General features: G+C 35.7%; 1 protein-coding gene across 12 annotated transcripts in view; it reads left to right on the top strand.

Annotated features, from left to right (window-relative positions):
• Tbc1d5 (TBC1 domain family member 5) overlaps positions 1-24,015 on the top strand; it is a 429,644-nt gene that overhangs the window by 227,594 nt on the left and 178,035 nt on the right. For all 12 annotated transcript variants that reach the window (XM_090321955.1, XM_090321903.1, XM_090321894.1 and 9 more), the window contains 4 exons: positions 13,590-13,698; positions 13,976-14,065; positions 14,171-14,245; positions 15,768-15,835. In XM_090321955.1, the coding sequence (XP_090178081.1) occupies positions 13,590-13,698; positions 13,976-14,065; positions 14,171-14,245; positions 15,768-15,835 (342 nt within the window). The remainder of the gene's footprint in view (positions 1-13,589; positions 13,699-13,975; positions 14,066-14,170; positions 14,246-15,767; positions 15,836-24,015) is intronic.

Raw genomic sequence — 24,015 nt, 5'->3', positions numbered from 1 at the left:
TTAAAGTAAAATTTGAATATACCTCTCCCATCTAATTTGCAGAGGCTGTGCTAAAATGGAAAATTTACAAAAACTGAGAAGAAACATTTTATGGAATATATTTTGTATCTTTTAAGACCTAGTGTTAACGCCTTCTGTCAAATTATGTGTTTACTTTATTTCTTGTATAATCATTAAAGCTGAAAGAGATTTGGTGGATATGAAAGAGTATGAGTTTCTTGTCTCAGTTTGCAGTAGATGTGTAGTTTAGGAAGTGTGGCACAGGGCTGAATTTTAAAAGAAGTTTTCTTCTTCCCAAGGGCAGCTGACCTTCTCCTCACCAAAAGAGGCAAGCCCCTTGCCAGCACATATGACTACAGACTATAACATTAATCTGTTTAGCTGTAGTACCAGCTGCTTGCATGTTTTTAATTATCTTATTAGATGATATAAGTGACCTATGAAATAAATTGAAGGTGAACATTTTAAAATGATTATACCATGCTCCTAAATATCTTTTAAAACTCAAATTTACTGCTACAAAAGTTCACAAGAAATCTCTATTGTTTTAAAGTTGAATGTCATATTTTTTGTGTTCTTAAAGTATAATGTCATAATTTCCAAGATGGAAAATAGCTCCACTTTCCTTCATTTATTGATAAAACTTAAATTGTGCTTATATAGCCTCAAATCCTTGATAAATTGTATTTCCTAGTCCATTTAGTTATAGAAAACACAGACCAGTTATTTAGCATTCTCTCGGAAACTCAAAGTATCACTTAATTTTCACACATCATTTTGTCATTGGACAAATATCATGAAATAGAATATAAGCCATTGTAGCTTGTTTTAAAATAGATTTTTACATCATATGACTTTCATTTTACCTAGTCATGCATTTTCATCTTTTTTCGACTTAATCAAGTGGCATCATTCATGAATGTATTTTCTCAATCTATATCCTTTGAAAATGTACTATTTTTGGTCTTTTGATGGTTGAATAATTTTTTATTAAATTATTCCAATAATTTTTAAATGAAAGTTGAATTCAAGAGACACACAAAATAATAAATTTATTCATTTATAACATGGCCATTAAACTGATTATAATAATTTAATTAGGAACACTGGTATTAAATGAAAACAAATTATTTGGATACAAAAACTGATTGCAAAATATGTCTGTGAGTCTTTTTAGTTAAGTCCTATAACTGGTGTAATAGTTTGACTTGATACTTTAAAACATGTAAAGACTTGAATACTTAAAAATGCTATATTATTTTATGGCTTGTTTGCTATTTTTAAAAATTATTTCCCCTCCTCCATTTCTCTATTTCTTCTCAGTGTCTTTCTCCATCTCCCTTTTTTCTCAGTCTGACCCTTCCCCTTTCAGCCCCTCCCTTTTCCATTTTCATTCCCTTACCTATCCTTCCTTCCTTCTTCTATTTTGCCCAAGTTGACCTCAAACTCCTTGTTTAGTCTGGATTAGGCTTCAGATTAGACTTTATCTACATTCCTCTGCCTACCAAGTGTTAGAATTACAGGAGTGTTCCATCATGTCCAGTCACATAAAGATTTTTTTAAGAAAAAATTCATTTCTTGATAATGACTATAGCTGCTGAAGTTTCTTCTCTTTCTCAATATAGTATATCCTTTACCAAATCAAGAATTGATGGTGAAAAGTTTTTATGGTTAGTTTTTTGTTTTTGTTGGTCATGGCACTAGAACTCTGGGCCTGGGTGCTGTTCCTGAGCTCCTGAACTAAAGGCTACCATCCCACCCCTTGAGTCCACCCCACTTCCAATTTTCTACTGCTTAATTGGAGATAGGAGTATCAAGGTCTTTAGTGCTCAGGCTGGCTTTGACCCTCCATCCTCAGATCTCAGCCTCATGTGTAGCCAAGATTTAAAAAAAAAAGTTTTTTTTAAGCTTTTGTACATTTTTTCTACAAGTTAATGTTTTCCTTAATAAAGAACAATACATTCAACTGAACATTATTAAATGTTTGAATTTTAAAAAATTATACTTCAAGTCTTACTACAAAGATTTTATGTATCTTATTTACATGTAATTAGTACCTTGAGTGTTTACTTTTTTATACCAAACATAGAACCTAGGGACTCAAATGTGTTAGCCAAGCACTGTACCATTGAGCCACATCCCCAGGTTTTTATTTTGCTTTGATAGAGGGCCTCCCCAAATTGACCAGGCTGGGCTTTAAATACCTTTAAAATGTACATGTTAAAGAGTCATGTCTCACGGAAATAGCAAAATATTCTAAATATTCTCTAATATTCAAAATATTAGAGAAGTAACAGAGCTAAAACCTACTTTGCATAGTAGGATGTAACATTCATAAATCTGGATTTCTCCTCACAACTGTTAGAATGGTTGCCTGTATTTTTGTCATGTGTATATAATTTTATAACACAGACTGAATATTATTCTTTTCTTTTGGCAATATGGGGTTTGAACTCAGGACATTATGATTGCTGGGGAAAAGCTCCATTACTTGAGCCACACCCCACCCATATTGCTTTTGGTTGTTTTTCAGATAGGGGCAGTCCCCACCCCGCCCCGCCCCGCCCCGCCCCCAGGCTCTAGCTTCTCATCTGTGTCTCCCAAGTAGCTGGAATCACAACTATAAGCCACCATGCCCAACCACAAACTATGTGTGAACTAGTAATCCTTTCTACTCCGGATGCTGAGATCTTAGGATTTCAGTTTGAAGCCAACTAGGACAAGAAAGTTGTGAGACTTTTATAACTCCATTAACCACCAGAAAACCAGAAAAGGTGCTGTGGCTCAAAGTGATAGAGTGCTAGCCTTGAGCACAAGAGCACAGTAACAGGACCCATGCTCTTGAGTTCAAGCCCCACATTTGGCCAAAAATAAATAAATAAATATGAAATTTAGGGCATCAATTTAAAAAACTGTTCTCAGATATAAATAAAACCGAACAAATTTTACATCTTAAACTAGACTGCGTATTGATTTTGTGAGCTCAGGTAAAGTAATTAACCTCTCTGGTTTCTAATTACCTCATCTGTAAAGTTGAATTGTTAACATCAGCTATATCATAGAGTTATAAGGAGCATACCTATGAAGTGTCTGGAACACCTGCCTAATCACCTAACATATAGAGGTTGACAAATGTTATTTTCTTCACTTTTCCTTTCCTTCTTTAATTTCCTTTATGCTTTAAATCAACTTGTTCATTTGGTTAAAATTGACCTTTATTTTAAAAATAGAAATTTTAGATATGTACACTCTTAAAGTACTTGAGCATTTCAAAAACCATATTTACCTATAATTACCTATATTTTATGTAGGAGAAAATTTTATGGAATTTGTTCTTAAGCTTAACCTTATAATCTTTTGTATTTTCTTATTTTAAATATATTTCCATATTTGTTCATGAAGCATCACTACATTCATAGTTATTTCAGAAAGCAAAAAATTTCAGAAAGCAAAAAATGTTAAAAGCCTTCTCATTTTCCTGAAACCAGTCAGAATATTACCTTTTCTTCTTTTTTCCATAATGAATCCACCTTTGAGAGAAAAATACATTTGAGTGGTCAGTGTATCTTCTTAAAATAAGGCTACTGTATTCATGGTAGTGGAAATGATCAGTATGTATGCCTCTGATAATATATAATTTTTCTAAACTGATTATGAATCACTTCGGGCTCTTGCAGTTTTTTTTTATTGTTGGGGTAATGTTTAGAGGGGATACAGTTAAATTTGCCAGGTAGTAGGTACATTACTTCGCACACATTGATACCCCTTCTCATGTTTTTGTCCCCATATCCTTTCCCTACCCCTCCTTGGGATCTAAATAATTGTTAACTTACATTTTTAAATTTTTAAATGGTTGTTTTGCATTTGTAACCTTGACAGTTTGCACAGTTTAAGCATGTGAAAATTTAGTTCTTTGCTTTAAACACCCATTTTATTCCTATTTATTATTATAGCCATGATTTAAGGGAAGAATTTTCAGTTTTGTCTGTTTACACTGTCAGCTTTTAAACCTAATCATCCAAGGCTATGTGAATGGTTATCTTGGAAAAGACAGGTAGAAACAGGAAGGCTAATTTGAGTCAGCCAGCCAGTGCCCAGGGTCCCTTCCTTATCCTTGCTTCTGTTTTCTCTAGTGTTCACAGTTGAAATGCCTTGCTCTCAGGGCTAGGAGTTTGGTCTAGTGGTAGAGTGCTTGCATAGCATGTTCGGAGACCTAGGTTCGATTCCTTGGTACCATATAAATAGGGAAAAAGCCGAAAGTGGTGCTGTGGCTCAAGTGGTAGAGCTCTAGCCTTGAGAAAGTCCAAGGACAGTGCTCAGGCCCTGAGCTCAAGCCCAGGACTGGCCAAAAAAAAAAAAAAAAAAAAAATCTTGAGAACTGCTTTGTTCTCAGCTCCAGGAGGTGACTGTATTTTACATATATATCTAGATAGATACAGATATCCCTCTATATATACACATTATCATATTCTACTATTTAGGTATGTGGTAAATAATATATATTATAATACATATTAGCATATTCTGCTATTTAGATGTGTGCTAAAATATATAAAACCAATCAAACATTTGGACAGTAATATTGAAGTGTCTTATTAGAGATAAATTTGAAAAGTATATGTAAAATTACTAAAAAGTAGAAAATTATAAATCTTTTAAAAAATTTATAGGTGGCTTGTTTACTGATTAATCAGCTTTATAATTGTACAATTACTAAATTTCTTGAACAGCTTGTAAACTAAGAAATATCATTTAAGGAAATAATGTTCACAGAGTATCTTAGTAGGACTTGGTATCTCATACTCTTTTATGTGTGTCTATAGGTCCTGAGGATTGAACTCAGGACCTGGGTGCTGTTGTTGAGCTTTTTTTCTCAAGACTAGCAGTTTACCACATCAGCCACAACTTCCCTTTTAGCTTTTTGGTAATTAATTGGAGGTAAGTTTCCTAGTCTTTTTCGTCCAGGATAGCTTTGAAAAGTGATCCTGAGATCGCAGTCTCCTTAATAGCAAGGATCAAGGCATGAGCCAGTAGACCTGGCTGTCATTTTATTTTTTAATCAGGACTTTGACAAATATTTTGTCAATGTTTACTTATATCTTCTTTGTTGTTATTTGATTATGTACCAGTTCAAGCAGCCGTTGTGCTAACCCTCCAAGCACCAAGGAATAATAAAACACATATCTTTACATTGGAAGTAACGGAAATGGTAATTGCATAGATGATAACTGATAATAATTGAAGCATTCATCCAGAAACCAAGGAAGACCAAATAGGGTAATTGAAATGAAGAGGTGGACTAAAGACTGTTAGTTTGGAGGATCTGTTTGTTAGGCATTCTACAGGAGCAGGAGTTTTCAGGCAATGAGAGTATAAACAAAACCAGTCTTCCTTATCTGCATTTTTACTACCAAGTCTTCATTTTCTTTACTAATATATTCTTGTGAGTTCTTTCATAGTATTATAATAGCTATGTTTGATTGGACACAGTAGCAAAATAATGCCTTTAGACTTAATATGACCTATATAAAAGTGGACTTTGTGTGTATTTTTTATGGTGTAGCATATTATTTTACCTTCTGCTATTTTTACAGTATTAAGGTTTTAAAATGCAGTGTGTCATATATGGTTGATATTTGAATCAGTGGTCTAAAGATTTAAGTTGAAAGTATGATTGTTTAAGTCATAAAAAACTAATCCTTTTGATAGCAGTGTTATTGATGATTTGTATTATATGCCTAAAAGTGTGAAAAAATTCAGTAACACAGCTATAGTAAAGAAAAATAGAGCTTGCTAATGAGAGAAAATTTGAATTTTAAGTGTTGTCCTAATATATTGTTAACATACAGAAGTAATTTGAATCCCATGAGTAAGATGCAGCATTCTTAGATACCTATAGAAGCAATTTACTCTGGTTGATTTATTCTCAAAAGACTTTCAGAGACTGTTTGCCAGTCTAATTTGTTCAGATTAGGAAACTAATTCAGATGACGTGTTCATGCCACATGTTTCTTAACCCATTAGAGATAAAATAAGATAGTTGAATATTCATAACTTTTAATTCAATTTTTAAAACACAAACAAACAAACTAAAACACTAGTAGCTTTTCCCAGTAATGCTAACTACCCAGGAGGCTGAGATCTGAGGACCACAGTTCCAGGGCAGCCTGGATAGGAAAAGTTGTGAGTCTCTCTATCTCCAGTTACCACAAGAAAGCCAGAAACATAGGCATGGCTTTCTTCCCTTGACTTTTATATGTCTGAAAGTGTGAGATAGGAGGACATAGGATAGCTGGTGGTAGAACAGAAACACCCCCAAAGAGAGCCAATAAGAAAGAGACCAGATGTAATATTACATTTTAAACTTGGAATCTTTTTAGTAGTTGCCTTAAAAGTTGAATGTTTATAAGTGATATTTATAAAATATTTTTGGCTGGTTATCCAATAGAGGCAAAACTGGACAACATGAGGATCTAGCCATACTTCACTGCTGATAGCCACTTATAATTGATCGTTACTATCTGTAGAAGACAATCAGGTAAAGAATATTTCTGTCACTGGGTGCCAGTTAATCCTTGCTACTCAGGAGGCTAAGATCTGAGGATCATGATTCTAAGCCAGCCCAGGCACAGAAGTCCAAGAGACTCTTGTCTCCAATTAACCACCAGAAAACCAGAAGTAATAAATGTTAGAGGGCTAGCCTTGAGCTGAAGAGTTCAGAAACAGTACCCAGGCCCAGAGTTCAAGCCCTCTGAACTACAAATAAATAAATAAATAAAACAAGATTTCTGTTACTTTGGAACATTCTCTAGCAGAGTGATCTAGAGGATGACAGTTGAATGATAGACACAGACAAAATATTCATTTTAATCTCAAGAAAAGAAGGCTTCATTTTAAACACACATGTATTTCTATTCACGTAATACACTATAAACCAGCCCATTCTTACATACTTTTAATTTGTATGTTAGATTTTGCTAAAAATAAATTCCTGGAATTTCAGGCTGACCTGAAATTCTCAGTTCTGTTCCTTAGCCTTTCAACTACCTATGTTTGCAACAGAAACCATTACACCTAGCTTCCTTTGTCATGTTTAAAATATTAGTTATCAATCTCTTGCCAGTTAGAGCAAATACCAAGGTAAATGAAGTAGAATGGGAAAAGGTAAAAGATGTGCAGAAGGGGATTTATCATTTATATATGATGTTCCATTAAACTATGGAATACCAAGTTATTTTACTCTGTGAAGACATCACAGATATCTAGTATAGGATCCTTGTTTGGACGCATTTCTAAATACTGATGCTTTGATTAGTAACTAAATTACCTTTATTGTGTGTTTGATTTTCTTTCTTTCTTTCTTTTTGTGGGTCATGGGGCTTGAACTCAGCCTGGGTGCTGTCCCTGAGCTCTTCTTCATCTCAAGGCTACCACCCTACCCTTGGGCCTGGGCATTGTCCTTGGGCTCTCTAGTTCAAGGCTACCTCCCTACCCTTGACCCTCGCCCCACTTCCTGTTTTCTAGAAGTTAGTTGGAGATAAGAGTTTCAGGTCCTTTTGTGCCCGGGCTGGCTTTGAACCTTGATCCTTAGATGTCAGCCTCCTGAGTAGCTAGGATTACAGGCGTGAGCCACCATGCCTGGCTTGTTTGATTTTCTTTTTAAAAATTTAAATGTTTTATAAAGTTAAAAAGTAGTAATACAACTTGATGCCTTTTCTAAGAAAATGTTATTATTATTTGGATCAACGTATTTTAATGTGACCTTTAGGGTTTTTGTTGTTGTTGTTTTCTGGTGGGTCATGGGGCTTGACCTCTGGGCCTGGGTGCTATCCCTAGGCTTTTCAGCTCAAGGCTGCCACCCTACCCCTGAGCCTGGGTGTTGTCCCTGAGCTCTTCAGCTCAAGGGTACATCCCTACCCCTTGAGCCACAGCTCCACTTAACATTTTCCATTGCTTAATTGGAAATAAAAGTCTCAAGGTCTTTAGTGCCCATGCTGGCTTTGAACCTCCATCCTCAGATCTCAGCCTTCTGAGTAGCTAGGATTACTGGTGTGAGCCACCACGCTCAGCTATATCACCCTTATTTTTATTTTTGCCAGTTCTGGGTCTTGAACGCAGGGCCTGAGCACTGTTCTTGGACTTTCTCAAGGCTAGAGCTCTGCCACTTGAGCCACAGCATCACTTCCAGCTTTTTCTGTCTGTGGTACCTGGGACTTTGTGCATGCTATGCTAGGCAAGCACTCTATCACTAGGCCAAACTCCCAGCCAGTTTTAGTGCTTTAAACACTATATTTTGAAGAAAATAATACATGTATTTCTTTTAAGTTTTATCTCTACCAGTCCTCAACTGCTCTTAAGTCCTTTTGAATATTCATATAGAGTCTCAAGGTTTTTCAATTTAGAGTTCAAATCCAAGTCTAAACATCATTTAAAATACTTTTTTGCAAAACTCTACACAGTGAACTATTTTTTTAACTTTTTCATGGATCCTTTACCATATGAAAACATGTTTGACTTAAATCTATGAAAAAATATACTTGTTCATTTTGTCTATGTACATATAGGTGATATGCTCATTTTGTTATTAAGGGGACCTTTAAATAAAAGTTAGTTTTTAAAAATTCCTGAGAGAGGAAGCAAAAAAGCCAGTACAGTTTCTAATTGCCTTTTAGAGACTCTGAGTTCCCTCATTACCCGTGATTTAAGCTAAAAATGAGGTAATTATAGATAACATCAGTGTTTATCTGGTTGTTCTTGGCACCTGCAGTCCTAATGTTGTAGCTTACCCATATCTGGTGCCACACTTTACAATCTGAGGCTGACATATCTAATTTACACTTCTCATATTTCCATTGATTTCAAGTTAGATGTTCCATGTTCTATTTGAATGGTATTTTCTAAATTATACTGTTAAAATGATACAGAGAATTATGGCACAGTCTCCTTTACTGTTAGAAACCTTTTACTAATATATAATCTATATAAGTTAGAATTAATATGGAAGTTTTTTGGGTCTCAGAATATACTTTAGGATTATAAAATTGTGTAAAAGTTTTTAAATCAATTCACCTGTCTTCCTTTGTGATTCCTCAGCTTTATGTATCTCCCTATCAAATTGTGATCTGATTCTTTCCAGTGGTTATTCCTGCTCCCCCCAACCCTTTTGCTAGTGTCAGGGTTGAGAAAGGTCTTACCAGGTACCTCCTCTGGACTAAAACTCTCAATCCTCCTGTGTCAAGCTTCAGAATGCTGGCATATGAAGCCTGCCATGGCCCTTTCTTCCACTATTTTTTTTTTCTAATCAAAACCTCAAGATGGTGATGAAGGTGACCTTGTAAGCTACATAGCCGTCTTTGAGAACTCTGTTACACTACCTGGTAAGATATCTCCCAGAAGCCAAATCATCCCCATCCTACTCTTTCTTCTGCTATTGTCTGTGTTTTCAGCTTCTCCAAGGAGATGAACCTTTTCAAATACATTCAGCAGTTTATCAGTAGACAACAAAGCACCTCACTATAACCAAGTATTGGAGGTCATTAGCACTAAACTAGATATATTCAGAATACTTCCCCCTTATTGTAGTTGGGGCTTCTGAAGTTACAACCCCAATACAGATTTTGTTCCCAGTCCAAACAATGCCCCCAAATGGGGTAGAAACCATCATATAAAACATACAACTGATTTTTAAATAATATCTCACTATTTGTATCATTTACTCTATAATCTTTAGTTTCAAATACATAATTTAATCTCTCATGTATCATTTAAGTTATAAAGGTACTTAAACAATTCAGTTCAGAAATTACCAAGTTGTTTCATATCAATTTCATGTACGTGTTTTGGGAAAATATATTAGATGTAATTGGAAATAGATATTTCTTTATAATCATGCTGTATTTATTCACTGCATATTCAAATTTATTCCCATGTCAAGAATCAAATGACATTCTGGGAGACTACATATATAGTTCTTATTTGGAGGAGGACTTCAACTGTTAAAAAATGCTTTCATTTTAAAAATAATTACTATCCTCATGCTGTTTTTAATGTTATAATATTCTCTTCAGTGGAACAGGTGCAAAGATCAAGGAACAGGAACAAGATTAAGTGCAAAGTATTTTTCAACTAACACTGTCTTGAAGTTTTCCAAGGCAAAGAGTTCCAATGCATTAAACTGGGCATGAGACCTATTTCTTCTCCCTTCTTATTTAGCTGCTGATTGTTTTCAGTGTCCCAGTGCCTGCAAGGTACAGAAGTTGTCACTCGAAGGCACTAGAGCCTTTCAAAGGGAGTACCATTTGGCCTGGGTCTGTAATTTATTCCATTTAAAGATTACATGTATCTATCTCAATACCAGATTGTCTTTAACTGATCATAGGAGCCATTAAGTCATCTTCTTATTCTGACTGTTGAAAACTTAGATCCTTAGACTTGATAATCAAAAACTGGTAATGTGAACAAGGGAATGTAAAGACACTTTTTTGTTCTGCCTTATTTACAGAGGCCATTTTTGCCTTTGTAGCTTAGGAGTATCAAGTGTCCTTTTAATGTTGTCTTCCTTGTTTATTCAGGAAAGTGGTTTTTCTAATTCTTCTTTATTCTCGTGAGGGTAATCTCATTTATAATTTATTGATAATTTTGTATACAAGGAAAATTCTGGATTATCTTGTAGTTTTTGTGATGTCTGTTGGTAGAGCTTTCATGAGTTTGATTTGTTATGCCTAAAGCAGAACTGTAAATACCCATGAATAAATTCAAATAATTGTAAATTTTAGATATAATTTTTCTAATTCATATGCCACACTCTCCTTTTCTTTATACTAACACCATAATCAAAGTACAGAGTTTTATTTATGCTAATACATAATCCTTATGCAAGTATATAGGATTTGCTTTTGACTTGTAACTTGACCTTAAAATCTCATTTGACTTGGCAGAATAGTGGTGAGTCTAGTAACCAAGTATACTTGTACTTTGTATAGTTTTTAAGTACCTTTGAAAAGGAGTTGATTTGGTAAGAAACTAGAAAAATTAATTACTCAATATTTGTTTCTTTTATCTAGAGTTGCTGATATTTGGGGGCCTGTTTCCTTACAAATGATAGTTCCTTTGGGGTTTCAAGTACATTGAAAGCTGTGTTGTTTTTGTTTACAGACCACAAGCCAGTTAAATATAAGTGAGTTTTCTGAGGTGTGTGTTCTTCTGGTGTACTGCTTATCTTAGCTTTGAATATTACTAAAAGTGGCATAAATCAAATGAGGTGTTAAAATTAAAATAATTTTTATGTCTGACAGTTATGATATTTAATGTGAAAAATTTCTCTCACTCCAATAGTAAAGCATCTAAAATAAAAGCAGTATTATAACTCTATTAATACAATTTGAGTACTGTAAAATCTCCTAGGAGGTTTTTCATGTATTCTCTTCATCTTCATAACACTGCCTATACCGGTTTCACTCTCACACACTAGGTAGGGATTTATTTAGTCTAGGTCACTTTACCATTGGGATGCATTCTACAGTTTTCATCATAATTCTTCAAAATAAATGAAGTATTATTTATTATTCCATTTCACAAAAGAGAAGACTAAGACACAAGAAGGTTAAGTAACTCATTCATGTTGGCTTGGGCATTACCTGGAAGATTAATCTGGTTTGGTATGATTGGTGGCTTTCCTGCCTATACACTGAATGACTTTACACTTTAAAATGGGGAAAGGACAATAATAGAAATTTTAATAAGAGATAAGCATCTAAAAAATGCTTATTAAGGTTAGAGAATGATTAGATTAAGAAAAAGTTGAAGATTGGTGGTGAACATGTATTTACTTTTTGTTGTTGTTGTTTGGTTTGGTTTTTGGTCAATTGTGAAACTTGAACTCAGGGCCTGGTACTGCCCCTGAGCTTTTCACTGAAGGCTAACACTACCACTTCAAACCACCACCACCACATCACTTCCTGTTTTTGGTAGCTTATTGGAGATAATCTCAAAGGACTTTCCTGCTTGGCTGACTGAACCGCAAACCTCAGATTTCAGCCTCCTGAGTAGGATTACAGGCCTTAGCTACCAGCACCTAGCTTGTGAAAATATGTCTCTACACACTAAAATGTGGCATGTTTTGTTACAAGCTTTTAAGAAGACCATTTGGGCAAGGTGGCTCACGCCTCTAATCCTAGCTACTGGAGGCTGAGGATCACAACTCAAAGCCAGCCCAGGCATTAAAGACTGTGAGACTCATCTCTAATCACTAGAAAATGGGAAGTGGGGCTGTGGCTCAAGGAGTAGGGTGGTAGCCTTGAGCTAAAGAGCTCAGTAACAGTAAGCAGGCAGGCCCAGATTGAGTTCAAGCCCCACGATTCCCCCCCCCCCACCCAAAAAAAGGAGCATTTGTTAATTATGGATCTGTGCTAAGAGTTCTCCTGGCAGCCATAGGGAATGTGTCATTGTCCTCCAGCATTTCTTTGGAACTCCATGGAGAAAAGATACATCTTGCTCTATGGTCAGGATTTTTAACTTCTTCAGTGTACAATTGGCTACATTCATGGCTTTAAGTGTAGACAAAATCTTTCTCAAAATAAGTGAGCTCTGACTAGTAACAACTGCTTGGGGTGGGGTTGTAGTAAATTTATTTTTAGGAACTCTCCTTTAAGATGTTGGCTCTGATTTTCTGCTCTGATAATAAACTTTAAATCATAAGTCAATTTTAGTGTGGCATTATGGAATTTGAGGATAATTTTATGAAGCTGATCTTGGTATCCTCAACTGTTGACAAATAACTCTTAATGTTTAGTTTGGTGCAAGATGCTGGGAATATAGGTCTGATTCCTTTATTCAAACTCAGTAAATGGTTTGGGACAATTAATTTCCAATTGTTTCCCAGTAGAGCAGATTTACTTGTATATTAATGAGGCACAGGTGTTAGGCCCCTAGTGCCTGCATGCCTGGGAGGCATATTTCAGTTGTTTATCTACTCAGCCATAGGTACTGCAAGGTACTCAAGCTTGCCTTTAACAGTTTTTACAGTGAGGCTTTTTAATTTTTTGATGTTTTCTTCAAATTTGCCTGCACCTGTTAAAATTTTAAAACCAATCATGTAGAAAGAAGTCAAAAAGATTTCAATAGTAAGTAGCACTAAAAGTAATCTTCTAAACTAAACTGTCCAGCATAACAAAAAAAGGAACAGGCTTATTAAAAAAACGTTTCATGTGAAAAGCTAATAATAATCAACAGGACACTTTTTTCTTGTATATTCTTGGAGTAGGTATATTTGTCATTCTATAACTCATTCATAAATGTATATTTGTTGGGTTTTTTTGTTTATCCACTGAACTGCATGACCAACATTTTAGAGGAAATGGAGTAGCCTCTATAGACATTATGTATTTCAGTAGCTGGCATAATTATAGCTATCTACATATTCATTAAATCTACAGAACTGTCCAAAAAAGACAGCAACACATTCAGAAACAGAGCACCAATTAAATATACATTTTAAAAGTTACATTTCATTCATCTACTTGAAATTAATGTCCTGTACCACACCAGGAATTTAACAAAGGGATTTCTATGCTTTAATTTCTTTCATATAGGAAAGAATGGGAAGAACTATTTGTAAACAATAATTATTTGGCAACAATAAGGCAAAAAGGGATTAATGGGCAGCTGAGAAGCAGCAGGTTCCGCAGCATTTGCTGGAAGGTAAGAAGAAAATATTTATTTACAGTTTGTGGTTACAGTATATCAACCTACTACCTGTTCCCTTGGAAGATTACCCATTCAGGGGATTACTGAATCTTCTAAGAAGCTTCACTTCCAGTATTTTGCCATCCATGTTTGTCTTTCTCAGAACATTTACTAATTAAGGTTAAGTCCTTTTAGTCCTGGTAAAAGAATCATTTGAAATGAATGTTTGACCTGCTGTCACTTTGCATTTATTAGAACTTCTGTAAAATTTTTCTCCCTTTTTTCTTCATAGCTATTTCTTTGTGTCCTTCCTCAAGATAAAAGTCAGTGGATAAATAGAATTAAAGAATTGAGAGCCTGGTATAGCAGTATTAAGGAAATAGTAAGTAAATAATATATATATAATTTATGTAATATTTTCTTATGTGTACTTCTAAGTTCAATAGCCTGATCCATGTATGTATTTTCTTTTTTACTTTTCTACTAGCATATCACAAACCCAAGGAAGGTTGTTGGCCAGCAAGATTTGATGATCAACAATCCCCTTTCACAGGATGAAGGAGTAAAGTTCACCTGTTTTGTTTTTTTTATCTTATATAAAGTGACCATTTTACTCATAAGAACATGCTGTGACTGGTAGAAAATTATCATGAAAGCAATTTATTTTATGACAAATATTTTCTTTACTTACTGAATACCTAGAAGTTGATGGAAATGATTCTGTACTATATACATGTTATAGGGAATTTATACTTCGTTGCTGTGTAAGAAGTTAATTTGGGTCTACAAAGACTGAGAGTTCAAAAGATGAGTACACAGTTGAGGATAAGGCTGTCCTAGTAAGGTAAATGACTCAGAATAGCTAGCATTCTTATATGCCCACCAAGACTGATGGCCCCATCACTAACTCACTCCCAGGAAGAAAGAAGTAACTGTTTGTAGAAATGTATAAAAAAAAAATTTCCCAAAGGATCAATGAAGAATTAGCATAACTTTTCAGTTACTGCTACTCTTAATTCTTGTCTATTTTTCTGAGAATTTTTTAAATCTCATGTAATCAATGATGTTAGCATTATTTTCCCTGATATATATAATTAGTACAATGTGATATTTGGTGTAACAACATAAAATATTAAATAATTATAAAACTTTCCCAAAGTCAGGCTAGGAGTTTGGTCTAGTGGTAGAGTGCAGGCCTAGCATGCACGAAGACCTGGGTTCAATTCCTAGGTACCACATATATAAAAAAGCCAGAAGTGATGATGTGGCTCAAGTGGTAGGGCTCTACCCTTGAGAAAGCCCAAGGACAGTGCTCAGGCCCTGAGTTCAGTCCCCAGGACTGGCAAAAAAAAAATAAAAATAAATAAATAAATGTAAAACAAAATAAAAACTTTCCCAAATGCTGCATTTTAAATATATATAACAACCGTCAAGATTATGAACCAAGCTTTATAGGAAACATTTAGTACATTGAGAATTCAAGTCAGGTTTTGTTTTTGTTTTTAATCAGGACCATTTTGTTGATGGGTTCTGCTTTATCCATATACCTTTTTGTTGTTGGTACAGGAAGTAGCAGGTATTCAGCATTTGCTTTATAAAGATAATATAAACTTTGCAAATATAACAATAATACCAAACTGGAAGTTGGGTGCTGTTGGCTCACACTTATAATCACAGCTACTTAGGAGGCTGACATCTGAGGATTGTGGTTTAGAGCTAGCCCTGGCAGGAAAGTCAATGAGACTCTTATCTCCAATTACCTACCAGAAAACCAGAAGTAGCACTGTGGCTCAAACTGGTAAAGCAGGGCATTGAGCAAAAGGAACAGTAACCGGTCCCTGAGTTCAATCCCCATGACCTCCTCCACACACACAAAAAGAAAGTAACAGATTGGAAAAACTGGTCTTAAAAGTGTGTATTTTGGGGTTAGACTAAATTTTAACAACTATTACAATCTCAAATGTCCTGGGTAAGAATCCTAAACAGATAACTTAGAATTAATTTAATCACTTAAATTATTTAATTGAAGTCATACAAGACAAGCAAAGGTATGTGGTTTTTTAATTAGATTGTTCTAATTTCAGAGTCTTTGGAACAAATTCTTCCAAGATAAAGAGCTTCGATCAATGATTGAACAAGATGTCAGAAGAACGTATGTAACTGTTACTTTCACTAATTCAAATTAATGTAAATTAACACTTGGAATTTTAGCAGAATGTAAAATTTGCAAAGGAGCCTTAATTGAATTCACCATTGTATTTATATTAATCATAAAGGAGTTTTGAGCAAATTTTCGTAGAACTACGTTCATTCTTAAAATATAAATTACTGTATTCCTTTTTTGTTTCTTCAGAATACTTTTTAGAACATTAGGTTTAGTACTTTTATTGATTTCCAACAATTATTTAGAATCAGATGGCTATGTTAGATTTTATGCGTAATCATTCTGTTGCTGTTACTAGAAAAATGTAGCCAAGTTATTTTTTTTCATTATTTTATGTGCATATGTGCTGGTACAAGGATTTGAACTCAAGGGACCTAACATTCTCTCTCATGGCTAGTGCTCTCATCAATTGAGCCACACAACATTTATTCTAGTTCATTGAAGATGGAATATTCAGGACTTTTCTGCCAAACTGACTTCTAACCTAGATCCTCCTGGTCTTAGCCTCCTGTATCACTAGAATTAGGTGTGAAACAGATCAAGTCACTTTGTGTGTGTGTGTGTGTGTGTGTGTCTGTGTGTCTGTGTGTCTGTGTGTATGTATGTCTGTCTGCCACTTGAGCCACATCATCACTTCTTCTTAAGAGAAGACTCTCTTTAAGTCTTTGGTCCATCTTTTAATGGGATGGTTGTTTCTTTGGAGATTAGTTTTGGAGTGACTGAATTTTTTGAGCTGTTGATATATTTTAGATATGAGCCCTTTGTCCTTTGTATGGTTAGTGAAGATCTTCTCCCATTCTAGAGGCTTCCTAATTAATTTACTAGCTATGTCCTTTACCATATAGAAGCTCTGCAGTTTAATGCAGTCCCACTTATCCAGCCTTCAAGCTGTATTGGTCACTGTAGCTCTGTAATAAAAGTCTAAAGTTTGGTATTGAAATTCCTCCGGTGCTGTTTCTTCTGCTAAGAAGTGTTTTTGCTATATGGGGTATCGGGGTCCTTCATTCCCAGTCCCTCTTGAGGAGGGATGGGGAAAAAGCACACCCCAACCAGTCCAAGCCAGGAGAGGAGAGGGCCCACTGTCCTCCTGCACTCAGCCTTGCTTCTCCGGAGCACGAACAGAAACGCCACGCAGCTTCATCAAGGCAGGAATCTCCCTCTCTATAAAACTGCCCTCCTTATATTGGGTGCTGGAGCCTATCAGCACAACAGGTGGGCAGGATAAAGAGGTCCACTTGTTTACCCCTACTACAGGTCTCAGCAGAAAGTTATTAGAATGGCGTTACTCGGCCCCCAACAATAGGGGTCTTTTATTATTCCATATGAAATTTTGGATTGCCTCTTCTATTTCTTTAAAGAATGACATTGGGATATTGATGGGTATTGTGTTGAATTGGTAGATAGCCCTTGGCAAGATTGTCATTTTCACGATGTTGATTCTTCCAATCCAGGAGCATGGGAGGTTTTTCCATTTCCTCAGTTCTGCTTTAATTTCCTTTTTCAGGGTTTTAAAGTTTTCATCAAAAAGGTCCTTTACATTCTTAGTTAAGCTAATTCCTAGGTACTTTATTTTCTTTGAGGCTATTGCAAAAGGAGTTGCTTTCCTTATTGTTGCCTCATTCCTCACACTGTTGGCATAGAGGAAGGCAATTGATTTTTGAGGGTTAATTTTATACCCTGCTACCTGGCCAGAGTTTTGAATCAGCTCAAGGAGCTTGGGAGTAGAGTCTATGGGATTCTTTAAGTACAGAATCCTGTCATCTGCAAAAAGGGAAAGTTTCACTTCCTCTCTCCCTATTTGGATCCTCTTTATGCTTTCTTCTTGCCTTATTGCACTGGCTAGGAATTCTAATACTATGTTAAAGAGAAGTGGAGAGATTGGCCATCCTTGTCTCATTCCTGATTTTAGAGGGAATGGCTTTAGCTTTTCCCCATTAAGTATAATACTATCTGTTGGTTTGTCATACACAGCCTTTATTACATTGAGGAATGTTCCATGGATTCCTAGTTTCTCCAGAGCTTTTAGCATAAAGGGGTGTTGGGTCTTGTCAAATGACTTTTATGTATCTACTGAGACAATCATGTGGTTTTTCTCCTTGCTCCTGTTGATGTGTTGAATTATATTAATTGATTTGTGTATGTTGAACCAGCTTTGTTTCCCTGTGCTGAATCCTATCTTATCATAGTTTATAATTTTTTGATGAGTTGTTGTAGACGGTTGGCCTATTTTGTTGAGAAGTTTTGCATCAATATTCATCAAAGAAATGGGTCTATAGTTCTCTTTCTTTGATGAATCTCTGTCTGGTTTGGGGATGAGGGTTATACTGGCTTCATAGAATGAGTTTGGCAAAGAGCCTTTGTTTTCAATTTCGTTGAAGAGCTTGAGGAGTATTGGTGTGAGCTCTGCTTTGAAGACCTTATAGAATTCAGCTGTGAATCCATCTGGCCCTGGGATTTTCTTAGATGGAAGGTCTCTTATTGCCATTTCTATTTCAGTGCTTGAAATAGGCCTGTTTAGTTGTATTAGGTCTTCTTGGTTCAGTGTGGGTATGTTAATATTGGCTAGGAATTCATCCATTTCTTCAAGATTCTCAAATTTGTTGGCTTAAAGGTTTGAAAAGTTTTCTCTCATGATGCTCTGGATCTTGGTAATTTCTGTCATGATATTACCATTTTCGTCTGTGATTTTGTTAATTTCAGTATGCTCCCTTCTTTTTTTGGTAAGATTTGCTAAGGGTCTGTCCATTTTGTTAATTTTTTCAAAGAACCAACTCCTTGTTTTGTTGCTTCTTTCTATAGTTTTTTTGGACTCCAGTTCATTTAATTCTGCTTTGATTTTAATAATTTGCTTCCTTCTAGTGTGATTAGGGTTGGTTTGTTGCTCTTTTTCCAGGAGCTTAAGGTGACATATTAAATTGTTGGTTTGTGATTTTTCCAATTTGTTATTGTAGGCACTCAGTGCTATAAATTTTCCTCTGAGTACTGCCTTTGGTATGTCCCAAAGGATCTGGTATTTTGAGTGATTCTCTTTCTTAAATTTCATAAACTGTTGGATTTCTGTTCTGATCTCCTCGATGACCCATTGGTGATTCCACAATGTGTTGTCCAATCTCAAAGATTTGAGATTTATAGGCACATTCTAGTTAAGACACATGAGGGAAACGATTCTGGGTCAGACATACTTCACAAGGTAATTTTTCCTCAAGTCTTTTCATTTCCTTATAAATAGCATGATATCATTGTATGTGATGGATGAATAGAATTCCATTGTGTAAATTTTTTTCATTTATTTTTATTGTAATAATTGAAGGGTTACATTATATTCACCAGATAGAAGGTTTATTACTTCACAAATATTGATACCCTTTCTCATGTCATGGTCCCCATTTCCCTCCCCCCCTCCCCGCCGCTTATCTTGATTTCCCCCCTTCGCTATCCTGTTTCAAGTAACCAATTAAGCATATATAAAATATATAACAAGATAAAATATTGTAACAATATGAGATAACCAAGGGATAGCAAACATAACATTAAGGACAACAATCACTTATTATATGGCTTTTGTTTCTTTATCCTGCAGTTCCTTACATTTAGCATCATACTATATGGCCTTCTGTATCTAGATTTTGTTCTATTGTGAATCTCTGCTAGGGGAGCCTAAGGTTTCTAGTGATTATGACAAATGAAGGAGAATCTGGTGCCTATGTTCTTTTCAGTCTGGCCTACTTCAATTAATATGATTTTTTCTAAGTCTTTCCATTTCACCGTGTTATGATATATTTTATATGTGCTTAACTGGTTATTTGAAATTGGAGAGGGAAGGGAGAAAAATCAAGATAAGTGGGGGGTGGGTGGGAGGGAAATGGGGACCATGTCATGAGAGGTGGAGGTCCTTTCATTTAGCCTCATCCTATATGGCCTTACATATCTATGTTTTGAGCTATTATTATTTCTTTTTTTTTTTGAAATTTAAAGACCATCATTCCATTAGTTTCCATTTTAACAGAAATGCTTCCTTTTAATTAGGTCCTCATATTTTACAAAAGTTGGATATTGTAAGTGTTGGTATCTTTTCCAGTTTCCTCCTAGCCCATTTTTTCTTTTGAAAAAAAATTCCTCTGGGAAAGGAGAATTTTACAAGCAATTTCAGAGCAGAATTGATTTTGGTGTCTGTTAATGCAGACAATCTGCCCAGTGTTAAAATGTTAAGGGGGAAAAAAAATACAAGCTGCCATATTCATGTGATCACACCAAAATAGCAGCTTGTATTTATATTTTCAGTCTCCTTGAGGTGGACTGCAGGCACACATGAATGAGTAGATGTACTTGGTGTTGTGTTGTGATTTTATTTCATGCAGGCAAAGTACATGCTTGTGCATGCACGACCAGCCCTCACATATGCACTTGTTCACAGCCGACAAAGTGAAAACTACAACACAAGCCGCTCTCTTCAGAGTTGTCAGCAACCTGTGTGTGCATTTCTTAAACACTAAGGAGTTGGAAAACAAATTTTCAGGAACAGGAGAAACAGTGGTGTCCAAAACCTATAGTTTTTCCTCATTTAATATTTAAGGTAGAAACTGAACAATCCTTTTTTGTTTTTTTGTATATGAGTTTCTATGTCTAATTTCCCTTTCTGCTTGTCTTAAAACACATGCTTCCCATCTTATTTCACATCTAAGCATTTCACCTCTTCTAATGTGTGGGCTTTTTGAAGCTAATTTTTTCAGTATTTGAAGGTTTCTTTACTTCAGAACATAGCAGTGCTGTGTTTACTCTCTACATACCCTAAGTCTTGTAATTTGGAATTAGTAGTACATCGAAGGTATCTCAGATATGTAATCTTTGGCTGCTGACCAGAAGAATTTTTGCTTTAAGATATTCGTTATTTTAAATAACCGATGTTTGGGAGTGTTAAAACCCATTAAATCTGTATTTCCAGATGTGACATATTTTTATAATAAAAAATGTATGTGCATAGACATAAGTACATATGTTTCTCTCTCTACATATATATATATATATATATATGAGGAGAAATAGCAGTAGGGTTTTGTTATTTGACTCAGGACATTTTACAGACAGGAAAAACTTTACATGAAAACTTTACCTCAGGGTAGGGGGCATTGCTCAAATGATAGAAGTAAAATACTTAGCTGACAAACTTGAAGCACTGGATTCAGTGTGCATTGTGCAAAAAGGAAAAGATAAAAAGGAGAAAGAAAACTTTATTTGAATGGTTGGTAACTATTAGCACCCCTTCATCTCAGCCTCACCTGCCTTCTTTTACCCACCCATTCCATCATCCCAACCTTTCTGCTTGTCTTCTCCATTGTGTTGTATTTAAAATCTTCATATTAGACTTCGTTAGACTCAGGGTTTTCTACTGTCTTTTTGGTCTGCATCCTGCCCCTTGTCATTACAATTGCTTGATTCCCACTTTATTTCCTTTGAGTTCTAATAGTTTTTATTATTAAGTTCATTGTGAATTCAGTATTCACCCTTTCTAAGGTTGTGAGATTAATATTCTATTCCTTTATTATTATTAATTACAAAACAAAGACTATAAAAATCATGTCTTGGGCCGAGAGTTTGGCCTAGTGGTTGAAGTGCTTGCCTAGCATGCATGAAGACCCGGGTTCGATTCCTCGGCACCATATACATAGAAAAAAGCCGGAAGTGGTGCTGAGGCTCAAGTGGTAGAGCTCTAGCCTTGAGAAAGTCCAAGGACAGTGCTCAGGCCCTGAGCTCAAGCCCAGGACTGGCAAAAAAAAAAAAAAATCATGTCTTTATGTTTCTAATCCAGTTTTCAACTTCATAGACTTTATTTTCCTTGATTTTATTGTAATTATCATTTAAAATTATCTGGAAATTTTGTATTTGTTCTTTTAGCTTCCGTTCAGTTTTAAATTATATAATGGTATAGTAGGTCTTTATGGTTTTGGTAATCATCTAGTTAAATCCTTTAAATTCTGAAGTTGAAAAGCTGAATTTCAAAGCAAATATAATCTGAGCAGAAAAGTACATCTTATCAATGGTCAATGTGGGAATTGATACCACTCAGTAATTTACATCAATCTTGTTTGCCTAGATTTAAACTTACTCTTTTTTTTTTTTTTTTTTTTTTGTCAGTATGGGGCTTGAACTCAGCCTGGGCATTGTCCCTGAGCTCTCTACCCTTGAATTACAATTTTCTAGGGGTTAATTGGATAGTCTCAGGCTCTTTTGTGCTGGGGCTGGCTTTGAACCTTGATCCTCAGATCTCAGCCTCCTGAGTAGCTAGGATTACAGGCATGAGCCACAGCTCCCGGCTTATACTTCTTTGTAGGGGTTTTTAGCACTCTTTGCCTCCTGACCAGCCGGAAGGGCAAAGAGAACATGCCCCGACTAAGAGGAGACCTAGAAAGGATAGGGCCGGCTGGCCGCCTTCACCCAGCCTTCCCTTCTCCAGAGGGAAGACACAGACACGCCAGGGAGAATGTCACAGCAGACTCATTTAATGGGAAGATACCAAGGGCTAAAGTAAGATCCAGGAATCTATTAACATAGAAGTAGACAGGACAGGGGGAGGTAGGTGAGGTCAGAGAGGGCAGAGGGGCCAATCCATGGGTTCCAGGTAGCCTTATTTTACATCACAAACCATAGCCAAACCTTCCAACCAGGAGATAGGCAGGTTGGATCTCCAAAAACCAGGAAGTGAGCACTGGGCCAGGAGGTAGGCCTTTTACCCTTGATCTGAAGTGCCCCACACTTCTTGAGTTCAGGAAAAAAATACTTTGTGAAGAAAACAGGATAGAAACAATAGCACATTTGTTCCTGCCTTTTTTTCTTTTTTTTTTTTTTTTTTTTTTTTTTTGCTTTTCTTTCATTCTACTTTAAACAAACAGATAAAAAGAATCATCCAGCTTGTGCCTTCAGTACTGTATTTGTGTTATCTCCTTTAACTAGACCATATGGTTTATTTGGTACATTTTATATTTTCATATAGCTAGAAGTACAACCATTTTAGTTATTACTGTTTCTGACCACACCTTAGATTGAGTTGAAGACATCTGTTAATTACCTTTTATTACATATAGTCAAAATGGTGGATTTTCATTTTTGCTACAGAGCATCAATCTAGCAGTTTGATAGAAAGTTATTCACAAGACAAGTTGAAAAAACTTTACAACATGGTAGGGGGCAGGGAAAGGGAAAGTGGGGGAAAAAATAGAAGACGGGGTAATAATACTGAAGACATACTCGCTACCTGTGAATGTAGTCACCCTATACTGTAACCACCCTATGCTGTAACCCCCCTTATGCATCATCCTGATAATAAAATTTAAATTTAAAAAAAATGAAGTTATTCCTTGGGAGGTATAGACATTTAATATCTTGGCTGAGGCAAAAGAATTCATGCTGGTTCGTACACATGAATCTGTCTCTCTAGGGATCCACTCTTGCACCTCATTCCAGAAATTTTATTCTGAACAAACTACCCATGGAAAAAAGGGAGCCAGGCAATACCTATGTCCTTTGGGGGTGTGTGTGTGTGTGTGTGTGTGTGTGTGTGTGTGTGTGTGTTCGTTCGTGTGTGCGTGCGTGCATGCGTGTGTTTGTCTTGGTCTCTGAGTGCCAGTTCTAGAGCTTAAACTCAGTCTGTTTGCTCTTCATTGATGATCCACCACTTGAGCCCTACCTCTCATCCAGCAGTTTGCTGGTTAATTAAGGACTGATTCTCATGGTCAGTTGAAGGTCTTCTACCTGGTTGACTTCACATACTAAGGTAAATGGTTCTTTGCTGGGCTGGTTTTGAACCTCGTTCATAAAGGTCTCATTATAGACATGAGCTGCTGTGTCATTGAAGGAATATCTTTTTCATACTATCAACCTCAAAAGGGAAATATACCAAAGGATTTTTTAGACATACTTTTCAAACCATTACTATTTACATGTAAACATTTTCCAGGTTTATCCTTCTAGAATCTGGGAGAATTGCAAACAAGATCTACCTCAGAGTGGAGTAAAGTAGTTTTTGTTTTTACATATAACTTTTCTCATTCCATTGTTTAGCAATCAGTGACATGGCTACAGCTAACCGAAAAGGTATCTGGGTAGTTAAATCCATTTAGATGTATGGAAGGAACACTAAACCCATCATGGTGATGCATGCCTTTAATTCCCAA

This window comes from Megascapheus bottae, chromosome 2, assembly GCF_031878675.1.
Source record: "Megascapheus bottae isolate mThoBot1 chromosome 2, mThoBot2.hap1, whole genome shotgun sequence".
In the NCBI taxonomy this organism is placed as follows: Eukaryota; Metazoa; Chordata; class Mammalia; order Rodentia; family Geomyidae; genus Megascapheus; species Megascapheus bottae.
This window is presented reverse-complemented; position numbering and strand designations above follow the sequence as displayed.